The sequence below is a fragment of the Drosophila eugracilis genome, unplaced genomic scaffold, assembly GCF_018153835.1.
Source record: "Drosophila eugracilis isolate 14026-0451.02 unplaced genomic scaffold, ASM1815383v1 contig_415, whole genome shotgun sequence".
Lineage (NCBI taxonomy): Eukaryota > Metazoa > Arthropoda > Insecta > Diptera > Drosophilidae > Drosophila > Drosophila eugracilis.
In genome coordinates this window covers 2,044,206-2,065,720 of record NW_024573278.1, presented here as the reverse complement: position 1 = coordinate 2,065,720, position 21,515 = coordinate 2,044,206, and the positions used below count along the sequence as shown (strand labels likewise).

The following is a 21,515-nucleotide window of genomic DNA, read 5'->3' as shown; positions in this document are numbered from 1 at the left end:
TTAAAATAAATCATTTAAATTGTTTTTGCATTATTACGAACCCTGATAAGGTGATAAAATGTAACCTTTGCATTTAAAAAAGTAAGATAACATCGTTAACTCATAATAACTTAATGTATTGTTTGTAAAAATAATGACACATTTTAAATGTTCTGGAAATTTTCTATGTGTACAAAGAACCCATATTCTTATCTGATGATCAATCATCATCTTGTAAATAAATGAAAAATAAAAAAGTAAGGTTTTATAAATATTATTCAATAAATCTTTATTTGTAAAAATGTAAAAATGATCGAAAACAAGAGTTATCAATAAGGCACTTAGTTTCTTAATTAGAGGGAAACAACCCTACTAGAAGGCCGCCTTGCCCTCCAGCATGGCTTTTCCGCAGTAGAAGGGAAACTGCACTCCCTGGAGCAGAATGTCCGATATGCCCTGTGAATAGTAACGAAACGAATCGGTTAACTATGTTTTTTTTTATGAGGGAATGGGAGTGGGTTGGCCTGAAATCGGGGCTAGATATCGGTGTTGCCCATAAGCCCCGGTTGTGGTAGTGATAAGTCCCCGAAATGACTAATTGGTTAGAAATCTGAACGGCACGATAAGGAAAGTGCTTCATGCAACTAACTGGTAAGGAAATTGACTCACCCCCATATATAAACTACACCCATATACGTAACCACTTACCGTAAGGGCGGGAATGCAGGAGGCAAAGGCGTAGACCCAAATGTAGAAAAACGCGCTGAAGAATGCCACGAAGAAAGAGACGAACCAGAAGACCAGCAGCCAAAAGATGAACCACAGTGGATTAGCCATCGTGATGAGTGTTTTGGATTGTTCAGTAAGATTCCAGCTGTGCGATAAGATAAATACAACGAATCTTATATAGTGGGTGGGAAAAATAAAAACACAACTCTTATCAGGCACCATCTTAATAAAGCAGATCCAATTAAAAGTTTAAGACTTCAGTCAGACCGCCCAACTGAAAAGGTCTTATTGTATATCATACATAACACGTACATATGTATATAAGAAAAACACATGTTCTTAATTAAAGTAATATGATAGGTTTTCTAAAATGTAGCATGTTAATATCAACTTTCCTGAATTTTACGATCATTATAAACCCAAAACAATTATAAAAGCTTTTAAAACGTCACTGCTTTTTTTAAATTAGTTTTAATATCACTCTATCAATGTCCCAAATTAAGATAGTGAATGTCAAGTTATTCAGGCAAGTAAATCCTTCAACAAACCGCATTTGTCTGTGAGTACTGAACAAATTTATAAATAGTTTTTTAGTCATATGGAATTTATAATTGTATTTAGTGAAGGTCTTAAAAGATGAGATAAAATGTCAAAAATATTTAAAAAAAAAACTTATTAAGAGTGCAAACATATTTAACTTTCTCTCAAAAATACTTTTTAACGTATTATTCAAATACGCATTCGTACAGGTTTTCCCCTATACAAAGTGCATTTGAATGGCTTTCTTCTGCATTTAGATTTCACTTTTGAGTCGTGACAAACCTGCAAACGACCGATTTTGATTTTTGAAACTGAATTTAGAAGCTCTGACGTCAAAACTGATTATGTCCAAAATATAAAGGCAGCTGGGGAAGTGTGAGGCCGAGACCTTGACCACGGATTTCGAGCCGAATTCCCTGATCAAGTGTCGTGCCGATTACAGTAGAACGATCAAAACAAATGTCGTCATTATGGAAATCGCATTGCTAGTTATTGCTTTACTTGATGGGTGTGTCGTCTTAAGTCATCCCCCGTCTTAAGTCATCATAAAAACAATTGCAGATCGCCGACAAACCGGTTGGCACAATTAACACTCAGCGAAATACGAATTAATTAGACCAATCCGAATCTCGAGTATGTGCCAAACAATAGATTTTGCGTTAAGCTACATATGCGTATGTACTATATAAATACGTTTATTACGCGCGCCCACGTAGGATCGAAAAAAAACTTAATAACAAAATGCCAGAGAGCCAGAGCAAACAATAACAAACCAAGTTGAAGATCGGTGCGGAGCGGAGATCGGAGGTCGACGTCCGGGGGATTCGAGAATGGAATGAAGACTGAGAATCGCAAACCGGCGCAACAAGTTGCATGGCCAACTGCAGGCAGGGCTGTCACCTGTCGCACTCCGATGCAGAGTTCCGAACGAAAGCTTGACCAAAAAGCTTTTGGTAGCGAGGTGCGATTGTAAAGTTTATAAGTATTTTAATATTATAAAAAACAAATGGTAAATGATCAATAATAGTTCCTATAAATAAATAAATAATAAGCTCAATAAATAAATAAATGAAGATCCCAAAAATACATTTTCAATTTTAATAATATTTGTACCATTTTTGATCTAGTTTTAAATAAAACATTGTTTTTTAATCGCGAAAAAATAGAATAACTTTTTGACCATTACTTGCAATAATTTTTTCTGATTTTAGCCTACAAATTGGCCTTATCAAGGCACCCAGCTGAAAGAATTACTTTTTTATACAGCTAACAACGAAAACTAAGGATTCACGTCAACTGATTTTCAAAAATAAATATTGGACCCATTTTTTCATTTTTTATAAGGGGTACCGTCATTAGATTTCGGGAATAATTGACAAACATAACATCTTATGTTTTTTAATGTCAATCAAATATTAATAAAATTACGAGCTCAAAGACGTATAACATTCATACTTTTACCATTTTTAGCCTTATTGTTTAAATGTATTTTTTAGAGCTATTTTACTTTAAGCACGCTTAGGTTTACGCCCATTTTTAAAAATGAACAAAAGTCCAAAATCAAATAAAAGTCGCTTAGATTGTGTGAAATTCTACACGGTGAATACCCTTATCAGTAGAATTTATCAGTCAAATGTTTGGCCATTCCGTTTATGCCTTTTAGTGCTTATCTTTTACCCATTGCTGCATTCCGTTTCCCGGCCAGCAAGGCAATCAATCGAAGCTAAGAATAAAAACTTAGCCAACCTCAGCTTCGTTTTTTGGAAAGCTCGTTGTGCCGCAAGAAGGATTTCCACCAGACCAGCCGAAAATCCTAAACTGTTATACACCCTCGTTACTAACAACAACAACGGTGTGCACACAGCTGAAGGCTAAAAGCTTTATGCGGCTGCTTGTCAATGTTTTCATATCAAATTTCCTATAATATGTAGCTACATCCCCACATCCCATTCTCCCCTCTCCTTACATATACAGGTGTGGGTGAGCGTGGCCAAAAAGTTTTTCATCCCGGACGCCGACGCCGCATTTTGCAGCTGTTGTTGTGGTCGGCTGCTGTTTTTCTCCGACTTTCTTCGCATTCTGCTGCGAGTCGTCGGTCACGCTGGTTCCGATTTTCTTCCGGTTAAGCTCGACAAATAATATGTAAAGAGAAAATACTATATACATGTATAACAAAAATTATAAAATTCCTTTAATACATTTAAAAACAAAAAATAACTACAACTTTTACGGCTGTAAATGTGTTCTTAAATCGTTGCTAAAATATATAGCATACTTTGCGGCTCAAAACAGCTGAATGTTATGTGTGTGTGAGAGAGACCAAATAAGAGAGAGATGGCTTTTGTGTGTGTGTGTGTTTAATACGGACTTAAAACGTGTGCGATCGATTTTCAGTTCTATCATAAAAACAAAGTAAAACATATATCTAAAATAATAAATAATAATAATAAATCTTGAATTTTAAAGCTTACTTGTATTAACAATTATAAGCAATTAGCAGCCTCTCAAATAAACAAACAAGCGGCTACTTGAGATAATGAATTTTCGTACGATTTGCTAAGGCAACAACAAATGCGGCAAAAGTTTCCGATTTGATTGCGAACAAAAACAAGCTAAAGCTTCAGGCCAAAAATAGAGAGAGAGAGAGATTTAGCGAGGGGGTATAACAGTTGCTTAAAAGCTGCCCAAGAAACAGCGAGAGAGAGAAAGCATAGTAACGGCAGATGACCAGCCGCATAGTCCCGCTATTTTGGTGAGAGAGAACGAAAAGCCTTGTCCGTTTTTCCGCGCTTATAGTATGTGTGTGCATATGTCTCAGAGTGTGTGAATGTGTGCGTGTTTCGAACAGTTTAAAGTACGCATTGCGATGCCATTTGGCTTCAGTTTAGCTAGAGACATCGTCGTGTTTTGAGCGGCTGACACATTTTCCGAGCCCAGCGGATCGAGCGGACTTCGCCACACAGTGCGCAAAATAAATCCAACCAAAAAAAAAACAAGAAAAACATCTTAAATAGGCAAGATAAAACGAAGACAAAGGCAGACAAGTCATTTTCAAAAGGGAAACCCCTCTCTTTCTGTCTTTAAGCCAAGCTCACACATACACTGGCATATGCATATGGCATAATATAGCCAACAAGAAAGGATATTCATTAGCCATCTATTTGTGTGTGATAAAGTGAAGTTTTTGGTGCAAAATAAGGAACAAGTATTCAATGCCAGCAGTTCCCCAATTTATTTACAGTTTGGAAAAAATTGGTAAATCACAGTCGCAGAGTCGGAGAAGTTTTTCAATAACAAACGTAAACAGAGACATGTAGTGAGCGGCCGAGGGCAGCATTTCCATCGCACAAAAAGTAAGTCTTGAAATCTCAAACTAACTAACTCGGACTCTAAAAACTGTTAAGTGGTATAGTAATTAAAAGTACTCGGCTAAAGTATAGGAAGTAATATAATATAAATTAAAATTTAAAAAGGTTCTTTGTTTAAGGATCTTTACATCATCTGTGTATCGGCATGTTATTATAAATTATTATAATTAGCCCTTTTTTTTGTCAATATAATTTCAATAACATTTTACATTAATTATGCAAACAAAAAAAAAAAAAATAAAACCTCCCCTACAAAGTATTGTTTTGGCTGTGGAATTTCGTGTTCGATTTAACGATTTTTGATGAGCTCCGTGATCCGTAAAGTCTTCAGCACACACACACACTACGTTTACAAAGAAGTATGGAGAGAGATAGAGGGAGGAAAACAGGATAGCCCGTGAAATGGGAGAGAGTCTTACGAATTCATAATTTGTCTGTTTACATACGAGGACCTGGTCACTGGTATTGGTTTATCGAGTGGTGCTGCCTCAATGTCCGCCCGCTTGCCCCACCTCCCCTTTTTAGCCACCCACCAAAGACCCACCATTTCCCTGAACGAAAGCGAAATTATTTTTTTTTTTTTTTTTTTTTTTGTGGGGCACGTAGGCTCCATAACTTCCGCTCGGTCGGCTCACGCGCACACCTGTACCCACTCTCATACAGAAACTTATACACACTTTTTGGCAACTCACATCGAGGGGCGAGCACATTTAAAATTCTGATGAAAAGACACTTTTACTTTATTCTTTCACTCGACGCCACACGGAGAAAAAAGCATATGATTGTCATCTCCTTATGATGTAAATAGCTTTCAAATCTGTTAAATATGAAAATTTGAGATATTGTTAACATTTATAAGGGTATTCTAATAAGATAAGTTTAGTATAACTGACGCATATTCATAATAACAATACCATATTGTTAATACATACATACAGTTAAGTTTCTAGTTGGGCTTGTTACCATGAAATCACTTCAAATCTCTTTAATAGTTGTCGAAATAGGCATAACTATTTATTAAGTCTCATTTAACTAATTAAAAACTTGTATATTTTTGAATATTCTAGAATCTAGAATATAGAAGGTTAGGACTGTCACATTTCTTTTTTCAGTGCTTTGGGCATCGGGTTTTTTCTCATTTCTTTCGATTATTGTGTGCCCGAGTGCGTGAGCGCGCTTAATTCGTATGTGTGTGTAAATATTTTGCTTGATTCGGCATACTCCCGCATACCCTCCCAGTCGCCCACATGTCGCTTAATTCAACTGTCGATTTATCACACTTAACCCAAACAAACATACGCCGTGCACTATACACTATACACTATGTGCTGTGTACTATATAGCATCCACCATAATCCCCACATATAAAGCAGCATCATCATCATCATCATCCCATGATCATCGCGTCATCATCAACCGGCGGCTTATTAGGTACAAACGCTGATTAGTTGTCCAGATTCATACAGATTGCGTGCTGGGCTCAGTTTAGTTTCAGTCCTATTCCGTGTATTTGGTGTATATTTTTTTTACTGACTGGGGGACTATTTACATAGCACCACCAAAGATACATTTGTATCTATATATCCATGGGAGCAACTATCGCACAAATGCGACCAACTAGTTTGCTGGGCTTTGGATGTCTGATATGGTTATGGTTCCTTTTTTATGGGTCTGTGAACTGCATTCTTGATTGAGATTTATGTTGCATACATGCGCTTTTATTACACAATTATTTTATATTTCGTTACATTTGTTTTTTGTTCACAATCTACACGAATGTTGGTTCGTTTCAGATTGCAAATTTAATAAAATCCCAGATTTTGTATGCTACATTTTTGTACACATCGTAAGCAAGTTATAAATATATTTTTGTCTCTTTTTATTTCGTTTTTGTGGCTCTTTTAATAGGATTAATACTAAAAGTCTTTTATCGCGTTTTATTTTATTTTTGTTTCTTAACCGGAAATAATCTTTAAAAACAGACTGAAAATTCAAACAATATTTATAGTTTGATACTAAAAACATATTGCTTAATTCATTGAGCCTTAAATTTTTGTTCAGATTATATGGAATACATACAAAGCAATCAATAAATGTCATTTAATTTATAATTAAGAGAAACAAAGAATGAATTATTATAAACGTTGGTCAATAAATGTTTTTCCGTGATGTGATTAATTCCGGGCAAACATTGCACTTTCCCATTGCTTGACAATTCAAAAACGCATTTAAATGCCATTAATTCAATTTGTCATTTTGTTTGCCTTCAGATATTATATATAATTGGATACCGCTGCAGCGGACTTCCGTTTATCAGTGGTTTAACCATTATCCAACCGAATCCATCAATTCGACGCACAATGCACCCCATAAACTGGTCATGCCATCCCAATTGTCCCATCTCTTTTTCTCCTCTATGCCGAGGAAAAGTGCAATTTCCCTGTGCCAAGTACTGAAAATCTGCATTGTGGAGTTTAAGTTAATTGAATCAGTTGCAAAAAAATGATTAAATCACAAAGGAAACCGCCGGGCGTGGGAACTCCAGCTGAATTCTTTGTGTTTTGTGTCGAAATTGTATGTTCAGAGAGGGCTTTGCCAAACATAAAGGCCGAGCACAAAACACCAAACACACAGCAAACAGCACTCACTCAAACCCACACACACACAAAAATAAACAAGCAAACAAGGCAAAGGCGCAAGGCTTAAAGCGTGAAACACTTGAGAATTGTTTTACACTTTTCCGTTTGCGTTTGGGTTTTACACTCCCTCTTCTACATATATTTTTGTTATATATTTTTTGTGTATTTTTCATATATATTTTTTCCCGAAAGCTGAAAGCCAAATGGCAGGCCAAGCAAGGAATTGAAGTTTCAGTTTTCCTGCAGTCCGTGGGGAGTGCATCGCTTTTCCACATTTCTCCTTCTGCATTTTCATTTCACGGAGAATCGACAAACTCATAAAAGTCTTGGATTCGTGTACCAAAGCGGGTAACACGCGAAAATATGCAAATAAAATTCCATAAAACAATGCGAAGGACAAACAAACAGGCAAGCATAAAAAGCCAGCAATAAAATTGAAACAAAGGGGACAGTTTTATACCCTCGGCTAATATGAATATTGAATGTCGCGCTCAGAGAAGCCGACGACCAAAAAATAAGGAACAACTTTCTCATTCGAAGTTTCTTCGTTCAAAGAAAGTCCTATTTATTCGGGATTCCGAAGGCTGAAAAGTTATCAAAGTCCAATGTTGATTTTACTAATAAAATAGTATTTTGGGTTTTCCGGTATATAACATATGGTATCGTAATTATTTGATTTATATTAATTAATAGAAAGTACAAATATTTGTTAATGAATTAGAAAAAAATTTCATCTCATTTTGATTTATAAATAACTTTGCTTTTAAAAAGAAAATAAATCAAAACTTTAATAATTTTGACAAACAAATTGAAGCCTTGTGGTTTTGTCATATCCAACTTCTATATTTTCCAAACTCAGGTATATCAAAGCTGTTCATATCCTCTACATCACATTTGTATTCCATGGATGGGTATGCCTGGCTTCGTATGAAGACAAGAAGCACTTGGAAGTGGTCGTTGTTCGGCCGTTGTAGGAGCATTAAAACGCAATTTTATTGCATATCCTCGGGGGCTTTGGGCCAGCCATCATTGTCTTAAGGGTCCGGCAATGACGATGGGCGATGACAGAACCAGCTACCGAATTGAACCCAACCAAAACCAAAACCCAACTGAAACTCACGCAACTCAAACGGGAAAAAAAAGAGGAGAAAAAACAGACAAGACCCCAGACGAAAGATACAAATACAGGGGAGGCAGCAGGGAATTGTTTAACATTAGTTTTATGCGATACTTTTATTTGTCTGTGCTTTAGCTACTTTTATGAGTTTTTCTTGCGGTCCTGGCTCCTGAGTGTTGCTTGGTGTTTCCCTCTTGGCCATTGCCCGGCGATAATAACGCGATTTGTTGTCTGCTGCAGTCTCATTAGATTTTATTGGTTTTACGAAGGAGAAACTGGTGCAGCAACATAGTTTACAATACTACTAGCAACAAAATGTGTATGCAGTTTGTAATCAGGCTATACTTAAATAAAAGACTCGTTAAAGAAGCTTTAAATTTATAATGTTTTTGGATTTTAGACCAGAACTTAATATTAAAACAAACTCACTTAAGTCTATAAATTTTCTAAGCTAACCTTTAAACCTCTCTACTTAAGAATTCATCATTCCTTAATCTATGTTCTAACATTATTAAAACAATATTTTTATTGACCAAAATGAAAGAAAGACTATCTGATTTATGTGATGCTTTCTGTCCGACTCTACTTAAAGTTTCATAACTATCTTTAAACTAATAATACGAATACGAAAACTATTTCCCGAGTAGTTTAAAAGCATTTTTATAACCCTTTTGCATAGTGAAATGCGCATCAGTGTATGGGAATATAAGCTCCCACTTTCTACGCCATTTTTACAGGCAGATAATCACTTATAAGAATACACACACACTAGCATACACACACGCTTTGAGACCGTGACGTGTACTGGGAATAAGCCGCTTGATGTGTGTCTGTGTTAGCCAGCATGTGTGTGTGTGTGTTAGCCCTGGTGCTCTGGGCATTAAAAGTAACCCAGGGTAAAATAAAAGCAAGTGCCAAGTGTGGCGCATGTGCCACTCAAAGGCAAACAAATGCGAAGTTGTGCTGTTTCTTTGGGAATACGCGGCGTATGCGCGATTTTAGTGTGATTGTATTCGCCTTTGCTTTGCCTGTAAATTGCTCGTCGAGGTTGTGTTACTGTTGTTATCGCCGGTGCCATCAACTTTTGCTTTGCTTTAACATGCACTGATTAAACTTAAAATGTGTTAGCGATTAGAAAAGTCGCTCCCTTCGATTTTGAATATGTGAAATAAATACTTTGGAGTAATGAAGGCGTCTTAAGGCGATAATATAAATAATTTTATATTATTTAATAAATATTATAATGTAAAAGAAAACTCATTAAATTCAGATAAACAAGAAAAACCATTAGATTTAGCCCAATGCCTATGTAATTGCTAAAGTTCTTAGCCCAAAAAAATTGTAAACAAATCATATTAATTAAAATTTTATAAATGAATATACAAAGTCATTAATTTAGTTAACTTTTTATCAAGCGCAAAATATAAATAAAAACTAAATTAATTGAAACGTTAAGCCATAATCAAATTTAAATAATAATTAATGAGATGACTGGATTTTTGACTTTAATCGGGAAACCACAAAAGATTAATTTGATATTTTTTCAAGTTAACTGCATATATATAGTCATATATATCTACAAATATACATAGACATATGTGTGTACTTAGTGGAGAATATAATTTTTTAATCAACCTTAATTGGATGAAGCAGACTAATTGACAAGCGTCGAGTCAACATAAATATTAAATAACTTTGTAATTATTGTAACAAATTACAAATTATTGATGCGTGGGCCAATTAAAATTCAATTTAATTTCCAACGCGTTTTCCGCTTTAATTTTTATGCATATTGTTATTGCTGTTTTTGCCATATGGTCGCTGTGTGATTGCCATAATTGTTGCTGTGGCTGCAATTTGGCTGATGCCACAAATTGAATAACTCAGGCAAGCATACGCCCCATCTAGATATATATATATTATGAGACTTGTGCTCTGGTCCTCAGATTCCGATCAGACTTTCTATGGCCCGACGGTGGAGGCTCTGATTATTTGTAATAAGCAGCCCAATTAAAACTCTTACGCTTTTATGAGCATAATTATCGGGGGAGCAACAAACGAGCTCTGTTATCATCACATCCACAATATTGATTGTTTTTGTTGCTCGTCGGTTCATTGAAGCGTGTTGTTATGGTTGTTGTTGATTGATGTGATGTGCTGCACCGATTGCATTATATAGTCTGAATAGCTCAAATTGAGTCAAAGTTGTTGCCAGGACAGGTTGCACACAGGTCGTATGAGCAACGTATTCACTGCGTTCGCCGGATGCTGATGACGTTCCTTTCGATTAATTAAACCGCCTCAGGTTGAGTTGGTTATTCTGTGGGCTGACGGGATTTTGTGGTCAGAAAATATTCGTATATACATATAGGTATGCAGGCCTTTATGGCCGTGACGTCACTTGCCAGGCTTTTGCATTATATACTTGGATGGATTGGAGGATGGAAGGATAGAAGGATGGATGGATGGATGGTTGCCCTTTGGCAGCAACGCCCCAAAGGCGAACGCTTTTATTTCTTGCGTCATTTCATATGAAAGCAGCACTCACATTTGACATTTTACAGCATCATCAGTTGAAAAGGGACAAAGGGATCGGAAAGGACCGACCATCAGGGATTGGACGTTGAGTATTCATAATCATTCAGGCCAGAGAGGCCAACTTGCAGCAGCCACATGGCGTATACTTAATATTCAAGCTGGTTGTTGGTATTCTATAAAAGTTCGGCTGTGTGATTTTTATTTTCAATAACTTCTAAAGCTTTTTTGTTGTTAAAGCTTTTATTTATCATAGTTTTTTCTTAATAATTTATTAAACGTTATTTTCGTTTCTTGGCTCTTTTACGATTATTTATCTTCTAGTTGCCCTCTTTAAAATTCCATTACCAAATCGTATTTCATCTGCTGGTTCCACTTCATCTCTTTGCGTTTCCATTTCTTTGGAGGGCTTTGCATTCTCTCTAGGTTAACGACTCCGTATATATTTCATAACCAACTGCAAGCTGGAAGAAAAAAACACATAAATATGGAGCGAAACTGCCATAAATTCGAGTCGAGACCTGCGGTGCACGTTTTTGGGTCGTGTGTGCCGAGTACGTGTCCCGGGGACTCCCCAACTCGCTCAGGTTACTTAATATACAACTTTTGCCCCAAAAACACACTCACTCACACACATGTCCTTCTTTGCGGTAGTGTGTGCTTGTGTGTGTTTGCGTTGGAGGCAGGAGCAGTCAGAAATGGCGGCTCCGCCTGAGTTCAGCTCAGCTGCTGTTGGCTGTTGACTTGTCATTCCCCGATTATTGATTTTTTATTTTGGCTTTAAGTGCAGCACACCCACGGGTAAGCCGAGGAGACCCAAGACATCGACACCAAGGGCAGGGACAGGGACAAAGGTAGGGGCAGGGGCGGGGGCTCGGTGTGCTCGAGGGTTACTGTCGTGTGAGTTGGGAGTCCGCCCGAGAGAGATTCGCACATGTCTTGGAATGCACGGAGAAAAAATTAAAGATATTAATAGGAAAACTACCATACTATCATCTTAGTTCTTACTAAATTGATTTACTTATAACGATTTGATTATTATATAATTAGAAGTCTTAGCTTTTGATTAAATCAAGCTCAGCTTATCTATATTAAGTAACCTCTTTAATAAAGTAGTTTATAAATACGCCTAGGACTAAACGGAAGTGAATTGTTTTTAAGAATTTGTCGCCGTGTTGTTTTGGGAAATGGAATAGGAGATGGGAGGAGCAGGAAGGTAACTGCGGCCTGGGATGACGATGGCCACGACGACATGGCTGTGGTGATATCATCAAGGTCAGTCACACGGGCGCAAGCGGAGGCAAGCGGAGCAGCAACCTGAATAAGTCGCGCTAAATTGAGCGTCTCAGCGTTAACGAGCCCCGGTGACGGGCGAGAGCCACTAAAGCCAAACTCGTGCACCGGACGTACTGCCGGCGCCACCCACTTCCACCTACCTCCTGCATCCAGCTACCCCGAACTCACACGCCCATTTACCACCCACTGCCCCTTCCCCAGATGGGGGTCACTTCAATCGCCGCAGCCGCCACACGCGGCGCCATGCAATAAAAAACTAAGCGCTACTGGCTGCCTCCTCTTGTTCTCAGTTTTTGGTCTCATGCTGTGCAATTTCGACGATTTAGTGGGTAGTTTTTCCACAGACTCACTCAAAAATGAAAGGTTCGGATAAATATTGAAATTCAACTTTTTCAAATCAGATGGTGTAGAATATTCTAGAATTAAAATTATTCATAATGACTTTATTTTATTGCTGAATAGTTTTTGTTAACAGATGAATAAAAGCTCCTGGGAACGTGTTAGTTCTTGGGTTTCAACCGCCTTCTGAGCCACGCCCGAGCATTTATTTTATAGTTCGCCTGGCGCCAGACATTCGCCTAATGGCCTGGCTAAAGGCCTGTGATCGGAGTCCTGCTGCCTGGCAAATGAAAAGGTCAAATGGTCAGTGAAAACTTGATGATGATTGTGCCTCATTAAAGCAGATGGCCATATTTTTCGGGGTTTAATGATTGCGTGGCGGTTTATAGACCGGAAGAGAGAATGCAAAGAAATGGCACGGAAATTATTGAATAAGATTTGCTTAGCAAGATACACATGTTACGAGTTTATATCCCTTTAACTTGAACTTACTCTATTTCTTCTTTCTTAAATTTGTTCAAGACATTTAGCCTGCAGTTCGTTTTAAAACTTAATAAAAACAAGAGACAGCCAAATTTGGCCAATATTCCTTTAGGTATTCATCCCAAAATATACACCTGTCTCTCATTCCTAACCTTTTATAGCAGGGGGTATCAATTAAGCCTCGCTGACTGGCGGCCTGCCTGCCTCCACTACCCTCTTCAACTCATCAATTAAACCAGACACATCTAACAAAAACACTGTTAGAAAAGGTTATAGTCATGTATTTCTTACTTTTACAAAATGTTAGATTCAGATATTAAATTATATATTAAAGTATTAGTTAGTTTCTTCATTCTTAGAAAATGTTGTTTAGACAATAAAATGTATTATTATATAGTAAATCCTAAATACAATAGAATAAAAAAACTAGATAACCTGTTTTTGTACTGTTTAGTTTTCTAATTTTCAGAATATTTGTTTTAAAATTATGGAAATATTTTTCATAGTACATAGCTTGATACTCACACAGATAAAGGGGAACAAAAATAATAGAAACAACATGAAAGCCAAACATCAAAACCTCGTAAACAAAAATGAAAACACAAACAAAACACAGTTAACTTTTCCCCCTACACTCGCTCGGCTTTTCCGAATTTTCTTTCTTTTTTCCTTAGCCATTTTTTTGTTGTCTCTCTCTCTCTTGGTTTTTGTTTTTGTTTCGTTTGCTTTTGTGTTGTTTACCCTTTGGCTTTTACCATTTCGTTTTGTCGTTGGCCATGTTTTTTAGCATTTGCCAAATTTTGAAAACAAACGTAAGGGAAATAAACAAGCGATGGGGGCAAGTGGAAAGGTGGGAAAATGAAGAGAATGAAGAAAGTTGATTGGGAACAGGCGGGCGTCGGGGTATATGAGGCCAAACCTTTTTTCCTTTGCTGTTGCTGTGACCTTTGGCCAACAAAGCTGACCCGATTGAGGGAGAGAGAGAGAGAGAGCGAGGGCGGGTAAGGAGGTGCCTTTCACCTGTGCCACCTGGTCATGTCCTTGTCATCGTCGTCATCAACAACGCTCACTGCCCTCTGCGCGCCGAAACTTTTGAAATTATAATTTAATTTGAATGTCATTAAAATTTTCGCGCTCTCCACTGTCCCGTTCTAACGCTCGTTTTCCCTGTTATTTCTATCTCGCTTTCTGGGTTATCATATCCATGGCAGCATTCGAAGGATTTCCATGGAAAAGCGAAAACAAAACAAGAGAAACTATGCCATACAGAAAATATGTTGCCACAATAAAACCAAACTGAAAAATCTCTGCATCTCAATTAAAATTTTTTTGACGCAGGTTTTTATTTGCCTTTTGATTCACATTGTGAATAAATTAAGAAGCTTAAATAACAAGAGATTTTTTCTGTAAAATTGTTGATATTCAGAAGAGTTTATTTTAGTTTTTAAAATGTTTTTTCCTTCTTACACAGTGAGGATTAATCAAGCTTAGAAGCATACTTCTATGAATTGCAAAAGTAGGCTTATGAAATATTCTCTACCGTTTCCTCGAATCAAACTAAGACTGCTTCATTTAGTTAAAACACTCTTGTCGGTATTTTAGTGGCTGCTTTAGCCAACTTTCAAGTTGCAACTTTGTGAGCACACACAGTTGGCCAACTGAAAAACTGTTCATGTCAGCTGAAACTAAGCGCTTAAATTGTGAGCTTCCAGACATCAAATAAAATAAGATAAATACAACTTTTGGTCGCTTTTTCCCTTCTTAAATAATCCTCTTGCAAACGCAGGCTAAAAAAGTGAAAATGTTTATGGAAAGTTCTACTGAAAACTGCGACTCTTCGTGGAAAAAGTGGAAGGAAGAAAAACTGCTGCAACCGCAAGAAATTAAGAAAATATTCACTTAGGCCAGGACGTCGTCTTATCTCACCAGAAGCAGGCAGCGACAAATGTTGAAACACCCTCGGGAAGCTGGACTGAAAGATTGCCACCATTGCCAGGAGAAACTCAGGGAAAATGAAAAGGACCTGGGAGAAAATTGAGCTAATTTAGCTAAAATGTGCACTTTTGTGAAAAGGATGGGGGGAGTGAGAAACGAATTAAATTGCCAACGTGCAACTCTCATTTCGGTCGCGTCTTAATGCCATTTTAATTGTGCGGCTAAATAACATTTAAATTACTGCGGCGCCAGCTGAGAAAGCCTCTTTTCTTCCTTTGTCCTTCTTTGCAGACAAGTTCTCCTTTGCAGAGGGATCAAGCAATGGGGGACTCCTTCTGGGGGCGCTGCAACTGCAAGGGGCGTGGCATTGGTGTTATTATACGACCGTCTAATGGTCTGTCAGCATGCAAGGCCCAGTCCAAACACACAAACATGTCAACTTCCTTGGCTTAATTCGATGCCAGAAGTTTGCTGCAATTCGAAAAACGTCAAGGACATGGGCTGCAAAAAGTCATTTGCCAACCGGGAAAGGCTCGTTTTCCTTGTTTCCAAACTGCAGCCTCCCGAGTTTAATTTATCGAGAAATGTCAGAGAGCAGGAAAGGCAAGTGGAGCTCCTAAATTGTTTATTTTGTATTTTATTGCATCTCACAAAGGGTTTGGATTGGAATTTCAAGAAGAGGAAACACTTTTTATTTCCTAAATTTAAATATTTGTTTATCATTATTTAAAATTATTCAAATTTTTAAGAAAAAACGTTTAGATTCTTTAAAATTTAAGTTGGCTAACAAATGAAATTGAACTTACTTATAAATTTAGGATTTTGTTTTATATTTTAACTTGCTAAGACTCTCTAAATCAACTTCTTTGATAACTTTCAACAAATTATGTAAAAGCTTTTATTAAGTTTGTCTTTAAATCAAGGTTTTTGGTTTTCCCAGGCCCTCTTTTCCTTTGAAAATGCACCTTTCGCTTTTCCATCAGTGCCAGAAATTTCGAATTGGCACAAAACGCCTTGGGGTTCCATTGGTTTACTCGGTTGCTTCGGTTTGAAAGGATATTTGCTTAAATCGGTCAAGTGACTCTAATGAAAGCATATAAGAAAATATGTTTAACGACGTTGCAGGCAAAGCCTTAGAGAGCGATATGCGCCACTCGAGAGAATCCTAGAACCCTGTGAGTGGCCCAGCCCGCTCCCCCTGGTGCAGGTGTGTGGGATGATGGGTGGATACAGGTGGCACTCACAAAGTTTTGAATGCAAACCGAGACCAAGAAAGGAGGCAGCTTTGCATCTCTGCTCAAGTGGTAAACACACACACTAACCCAAAGGCAAACACATAAATATTGCAGCATACAAACGGGGGCAGACGACACAGACACATGCACAAACACAGACACAAGCACCCAGCAAGTCAACTCGTCCTTGTGTTTGTGTATGTGTGTGTGTGTGTGTGCGAGCTGTAACAGAACACTAAGAAAAAAGATGGAAATATCTTCTTCACATGACACCATATAAAATCCCTTCGTACTATATCTTTTTATAAAATATTATTTATATCCAATAATTATCTAAAGCTTAAGGCTGGGAGTTTTGAACTAACAAACTTATTTAAAACTGAATAAAAATATGCCCTATATTTTATTCCGGTGCAGTCGCAGAACAAAAATACGTTGTCAGGATGCCCAGACAAATAGTTTAATGCCTGTTCTTTCTGTTTGCAGTTCAAACACAGCCGCAGCCGGAGAAGAAAAGCCGAGCAGCCGGAGCGGGCGCTGCAAAAAGTGCAACAGCTGCGCAGGAAACCGCAGTGAACAGAAGTAGAAGAAGGAGACCCCAGTCCACATTCAGAACCAAGACCAACCGAATCCAGTTCCGAGGGACACGTACCGAGTTACCAGTTACCAGTTACCAGATTCCCAGATTCCTGATTCCAAAGCTGCTGCGGCGGGAGAATGTGTAGTGCAACACACGGCCGGCAGCTTCAAGTGGCAATTGTGGCAGCAGCAGCAGCGGCGAACTCAACCGGATAATAAGTTGTGGATGCGGCTTGCAGTGCCGGGCAGGCATCCCGAATCCGCCAGAGACACCAGTTCCGTACCGAGTTACCCAGCGAGCAGAAATCGTGCGTGCGAATCGCGAATAGCAGATACCAGAGACAAGTGGTCAGTGCCAGTGACGTCAGGCCAAAGTAGGACACCGCCACTACCCATCGCCACAGCCACCGCTACAGCTACCCATCGTTGCCCTGCGCATCCGCGTCATGGCATCCGTACGGCAGAGCAGTCTCCTGCCCATGTCCTTGCCCCTGCCCCTACCGTTGCCCCTGGTTCTGGTGCTATCCCTGCACCTTTCCGGCGTTTGTGGCGTCATGGATCGCCTGGTGGTGCAAACATCCTCCGGACCAGTCCGTGGTCGCTCTGTCACGGTGCAGGGCCGCGAAGTCCATGTCTATACGGGCATTCCCTATGCCAAGCCCCCCGTCGAGGACCTGCGCTTCCGCAAACCGGTTCCTGCGGAGCCCTGGCACGGCGTTCTAGACGCCACACGGTTATCCGCCACCTGCGTCCAAGAGCGGTAAGTTTATTAGCGGTTCAAGGATTAGATATAATAGGGGGCATTATAATTTATAGATGAGCTTAAGAATATAATCAAATTACCAATTTTAAATTTATAAATCCACAGTAGCTCCAAAGATTTTTCATGATAAGATAGCCTCAACAGAAGTTCAGAAGCAAACGGCTTAGATAGGGGCTAATACTTAATATTTTTGGCTAAGCCAAACAAAACAGGGCCATATATTTCCGGAAATAAAGACAATTTGTCATCACTGGCTTAAGGGATTTCTGGGGCTCAGAAAGGCGGTTGACTGGTGGTGGTACGCTCCACTTCTGCATTTGACCTAGAAAGGCGAATCGCAGCCCGGTTGCAGTGTCAGCGGCAGCGGCAGCGGCAGCAGCAGCTCGCTGTTGACCTAACTGTTGCCAGTGACGTCATGCCGCATGCAAAAAAGCCGGCCAAAACGGAAAAAGCCAATTGGAAACTTTGCTCAGCATGTTGGTCCCTGCCAATTGCAATCGCACATTGTTTGCCATTCAATGTTTGTCGAAATGAGAATATATATTGTTTGCAAAGATACGACTAATGAAGTTAAACAATTTTATTTTAACATTTTAAGGATGTAACTTGGATATTTTTATGGATTAATGGGGATGGTCAGAATCAGTTTAAAAGCTTAATTATATGTGAAATATATCATAAAATAAAATATGATAAAATATTATGAAAATAGAATGATGAACTTGACTAGCTTAATCTATCTTTAAATTCTTTCTCTAAAAATCTTAAAGATACGTTACATTTGATAACGTATAGAGAAATGTTTGTCTTTCCAATTCCATTTATTTAATCAAACTCTTTTGGTTTGCTTTACTTTTGCTCTTGAAATAGAGAAGCAAAGTTTTTCCGCACCCCAAAAGGAAAAGTCATCAAAGTGTGGGCCGCAAAAGGAAATTAGAAAAATATAGTGATAAAGAGAAATCGCCTCTTCTTCTCCGTCTGTGATAAATTACTTTTATGCGAAACGGCAAAGTTAATTTTAATGGACACGAAGCTAAACACACCTAAGCATACACACACACATGCATATCAATACATATACAAACACATACGTATATAAATGTATCTATGGAGACGGAGACAGACAAATGCTGAGCTTTCTACGAATGCGTAGGATATCGATTCGAGCGATTCAACATTTATAAAGCGGAAAAACTATGTCAAATTGTGGGGCACCGGGAGGTGTGTGTGTGTGTGTTCAGTGTTTTTCTTTTTTTTTTTTGTTTGTGGGGAAATGAAAATCCGGAGTAAGAGCAAAACGAGCAAAACGGAAGAGAGAGCGAATAAAAATAAATAACACAGCTGGTTAGTTTTTCGTAATTGGCATGACCGAATTCCAGATGGGGACGACAAACAGCCTTTGATTTGCATATGGGTCACCAACTAATCAAGAACTCTCTTCTCTTTCACTTGCCTTTCCTTTCCGGAACCCAGTTACGAGTACTTCCCGGGCTTCTCCGGCGAGGAGATCTGGAACCCCAATACCAATGTGTCCGAGGATTGCCTCTACATAAATGTCTGGGCGCCGGCAAAGGCACGTCTCCGTCATGGGCGTGGTGCTAACGGGGGCGAGGTAAGTTCAGAATTTCTACAAAACATTTAAAGCTCTTTAGTTTAATTTTAAATCATACTACTAGATATTTTAAACTCGCTTTCTCTTTAACATAAAATATTCGAAATAATCTTGTACATTTCCCAATTCATTTCCGTAGCACCCCAATGGAAAACAGGCCGACACGGACCACCTCATCCACAACGGCAATCCACAGAACACGACCAACGGACTGCCCATACTGATCTGGATCTATGGAGGTGGCTTCATGACCGGATCTGCCACTTTGGACATCTACAATGCGGATATCATGGCCGCCGTTGGCAATGTGATAGTGGCCTCCTTCCAATATCGAGTGGGTGCCTTTGGGTTCCTGCATTTGGCACCGGAAATGCCATCGGATTTCGCGGAGGAGGCGCCCGGAAATGTGGGCCTCTGGGATCAGGCTCTGGCCATTCGCTGGCTAAAGGACAACGCCCATGCCTTTGGCGGAAATCCGGAGTGGATGACCCTATTCGGAGAATCGGCGGGCTCTAGTTCAGTGAACGCCCAGCTCATGTCGCCGGTGACGAGGGGCTTGGTCAAGAGGGGCATGATGCAGTCGGGCACAATGAATGCCCCCTGGAGTCACATGACCTCCGAAAAGGCCGTTGAGATCGGCAAGGCGCTGATCAATGACTGCAACTGTAATGCCTCCATGCTGAAGGTGAGTTGGGTGATGATTACTGAGTTCTGGTTTTACTACACGCCTTATAGTATATATAATCATATTTACCAACAACCTAAACCAGATTCCCTAAGACAGAACATCATTTTAATAGAGCATTTCCCATTTAAATCCAGACTAATCCCGCTCACGTGATGAGCTGCATGCGTTCGGTGGATGCCAAGACCATCTCAGTGCAGCAATGGAATTCCTACTCGGGCATCCTCAGCTTCCCCTCGGCGCCAACCATTGATGGTGCCTTCCTGCCGGCGGATCCTATGACGCTGCTTAAGACGGCGGATCTTAAGGACTACGACATCCTGATGGGAAATGTCCGGGATGAGGGTGAGTGTTCTTGTTTAAAGACCATGCAGCAGTTTCCTTCAGCTATTGTGACTTCATCACGACCATCCCGGGATCTACCTATCTTCCCATTATTTTTCTGGGTCGTCCTTGTCGCCATTGTTGTTGCATCCACTGCGGCTGACGTCAGCGGTAAACTTTATCCAAAACAAAGTACTACCCATTGCCAATGTTGTTTGCCAAGCTTTTTAGCCCAGCTTCCTTCTACATCGCCCTTCCCTCCCCTCCAAAAAAAAAACTTTTACGCTGCAGCTCGGAGCTCTACTACATCCATTTGAGATTTTATTACTTTTCTCCAACTATACATATACTATATATATATATACTTTTTGTTGTGGCCTGGCTGGCAGACAAAATGCATTTTATTCTTGTCGTTTTATGGGTGAGAAGGTGGCTTAGCCATGGCTGCCTTTCAAAAATTTCCTCTGCACATTTCGAGCACTCGTAATGCATTCGGTACTTTCTGTTGGCTCGAGTGCTTAATTTTTATGGTTTATTGCATGACACTCAGCGGCGAATCAAGGGGGTTAGTGGGGTTAGGGTGGGTTTAGAGGGTTAGGGGGTTAGAGGGTACGTGGGTTTTGGGTTTCGAGGGCCAGGAGGACTGCTAGTGGTTCTGGTGGTTACATTGTGCTCGGCTTAGTTCTGGTTTGGATGTCGCAAAACTGCACTTTGTATAATGTCCTGTATTGTTGGCTTTTCCGGCTTCGGCTTTTGTTTTTTTTCCTCCCATTTTTTTGGCTTCGCACACAAATTACGAACTTCTGTGAACTTGACTTTAATTTAAAGTAAGGGAAGAGTAAATAAAACTTTGGTTTGGGTATGTTCAAACTTTATTCAAGTATAATTTATCTTAACAAAATCAGTGGGTGTATATTAACTAATTAGAAGAATTGATTAATTAGTTCTTAAATAAGTTAAGCCTTAAAGCTTAAAAGTAAACAAGAATTTAAGCAAGTTGGATTTACTTTCAGCCAGTCAGAAGAGAAGATATTTCTGGAGCTTAGTCTCTGCCAAATTTTCCAACCTCCTCCATAAAATGCGATTTACGAATTTAGGTAACTTAAAATTCCGAGTGCGGCATGTGTCAACGCACCGGAATTGCCGGAGTCAAAATACAGAAAAATACAAAAAAAGGCGGCGAAACTTGCCAGACTCGCCCACGCAAATTGCGGTGACCCCGGGAAAAAAGGAAAAACATCCGTACTCACTTACACACACACACACACACACGCACTCTGATATGGCGCTCAGCTGTGCGGGACGGCATCATAAATTATTTAAATATATTTTGCTCAGGTGACAGCGGGGGGCGGTG

At 39.2% G+C, this 21,515-nt stretch overlaps 2 protein-coding genes across 4 annotated transcripts in view; one reads left to right on the top strand and one right to left on the bottom strand.

The window, feature by feature from the left end:
* Positions 1–237: 237 nt before the first annotated feature.
* LOC108116813 lies at positions 238–2,104 on the bottom strand. Its single transcript, XM_017228861.2, has 3 exons — positions 2,022–2,104; positions 688–853; positions 238–435 (listed from the first exon to the last, which is right to left on the bottom strand). Exons 2-3 carry the CDS (start codon positions 814–816, stop codon positions 352–354), a joined length of 213 nt encoding a protein of 70 aa, XP_017084350.2. The 5' UTR covers positions 817–853; positions 2,022–2,104; the 3' UTR covers positions 238–351.
* A 1,232-nt stretch (positions 2,105–3,336) lies between these two features.
* LOC108116892 (acetylcholinesterase) overlaps positions 3,337–21,515 on the top strand; it is a 38,570-nt gene continuing 20,391 nt past the window's right edge. Inside the window, exons 1-6 of one of the 3 annotated variants that reach the window (XM_041818944.1) lie at positions 3,337–3,390; positions 4,471–4,605; positions 16,682–17,534; positions 19,011–19,149; positions 19,289–19,834; positions 19,972–20,179. In XM_041818944.1, the coding sequence (XP_041674878.1) occupies positions 17,221–17,534; positions 19,011–19,149; positions 19,289–19,834; positions 19,972–20,179 (1,207 nt within the window). In that variant the 5' untranslated portion in view covers positions 3,337–3,390; positions 4,471–4,605; positions 16,682–17,220. Of the gene's footprint in view, positions 3,391–3,423; positions 4,606–16,681; positions 17,535–19,010; positions 19,150–19,288; positions 19,835–19,971; positions 20,180–21,515 lie in introns of those variants that run through there. The other 2 variants (XM_041818946.1, XM_041818945.1) reach the window with 2 other exon arrangements.

Excerpts from the sequence above, each read along its gene's own strand:
- LOC108116813 (XM_017228861.2), bottom strand. The coding sequence starts at position 816 with ATGGCTAATCCACTGTGGTTCATCTTTTGGCTGCTGGTCTTCTGGTTC. Across the intron at positions 436-687 it reads CCTGCATTCCCGCCCTTACG|GGCATATCGGACATTCTGCT; the intron begins GTAAGTGGTTAC and ends TACTATTCACAG.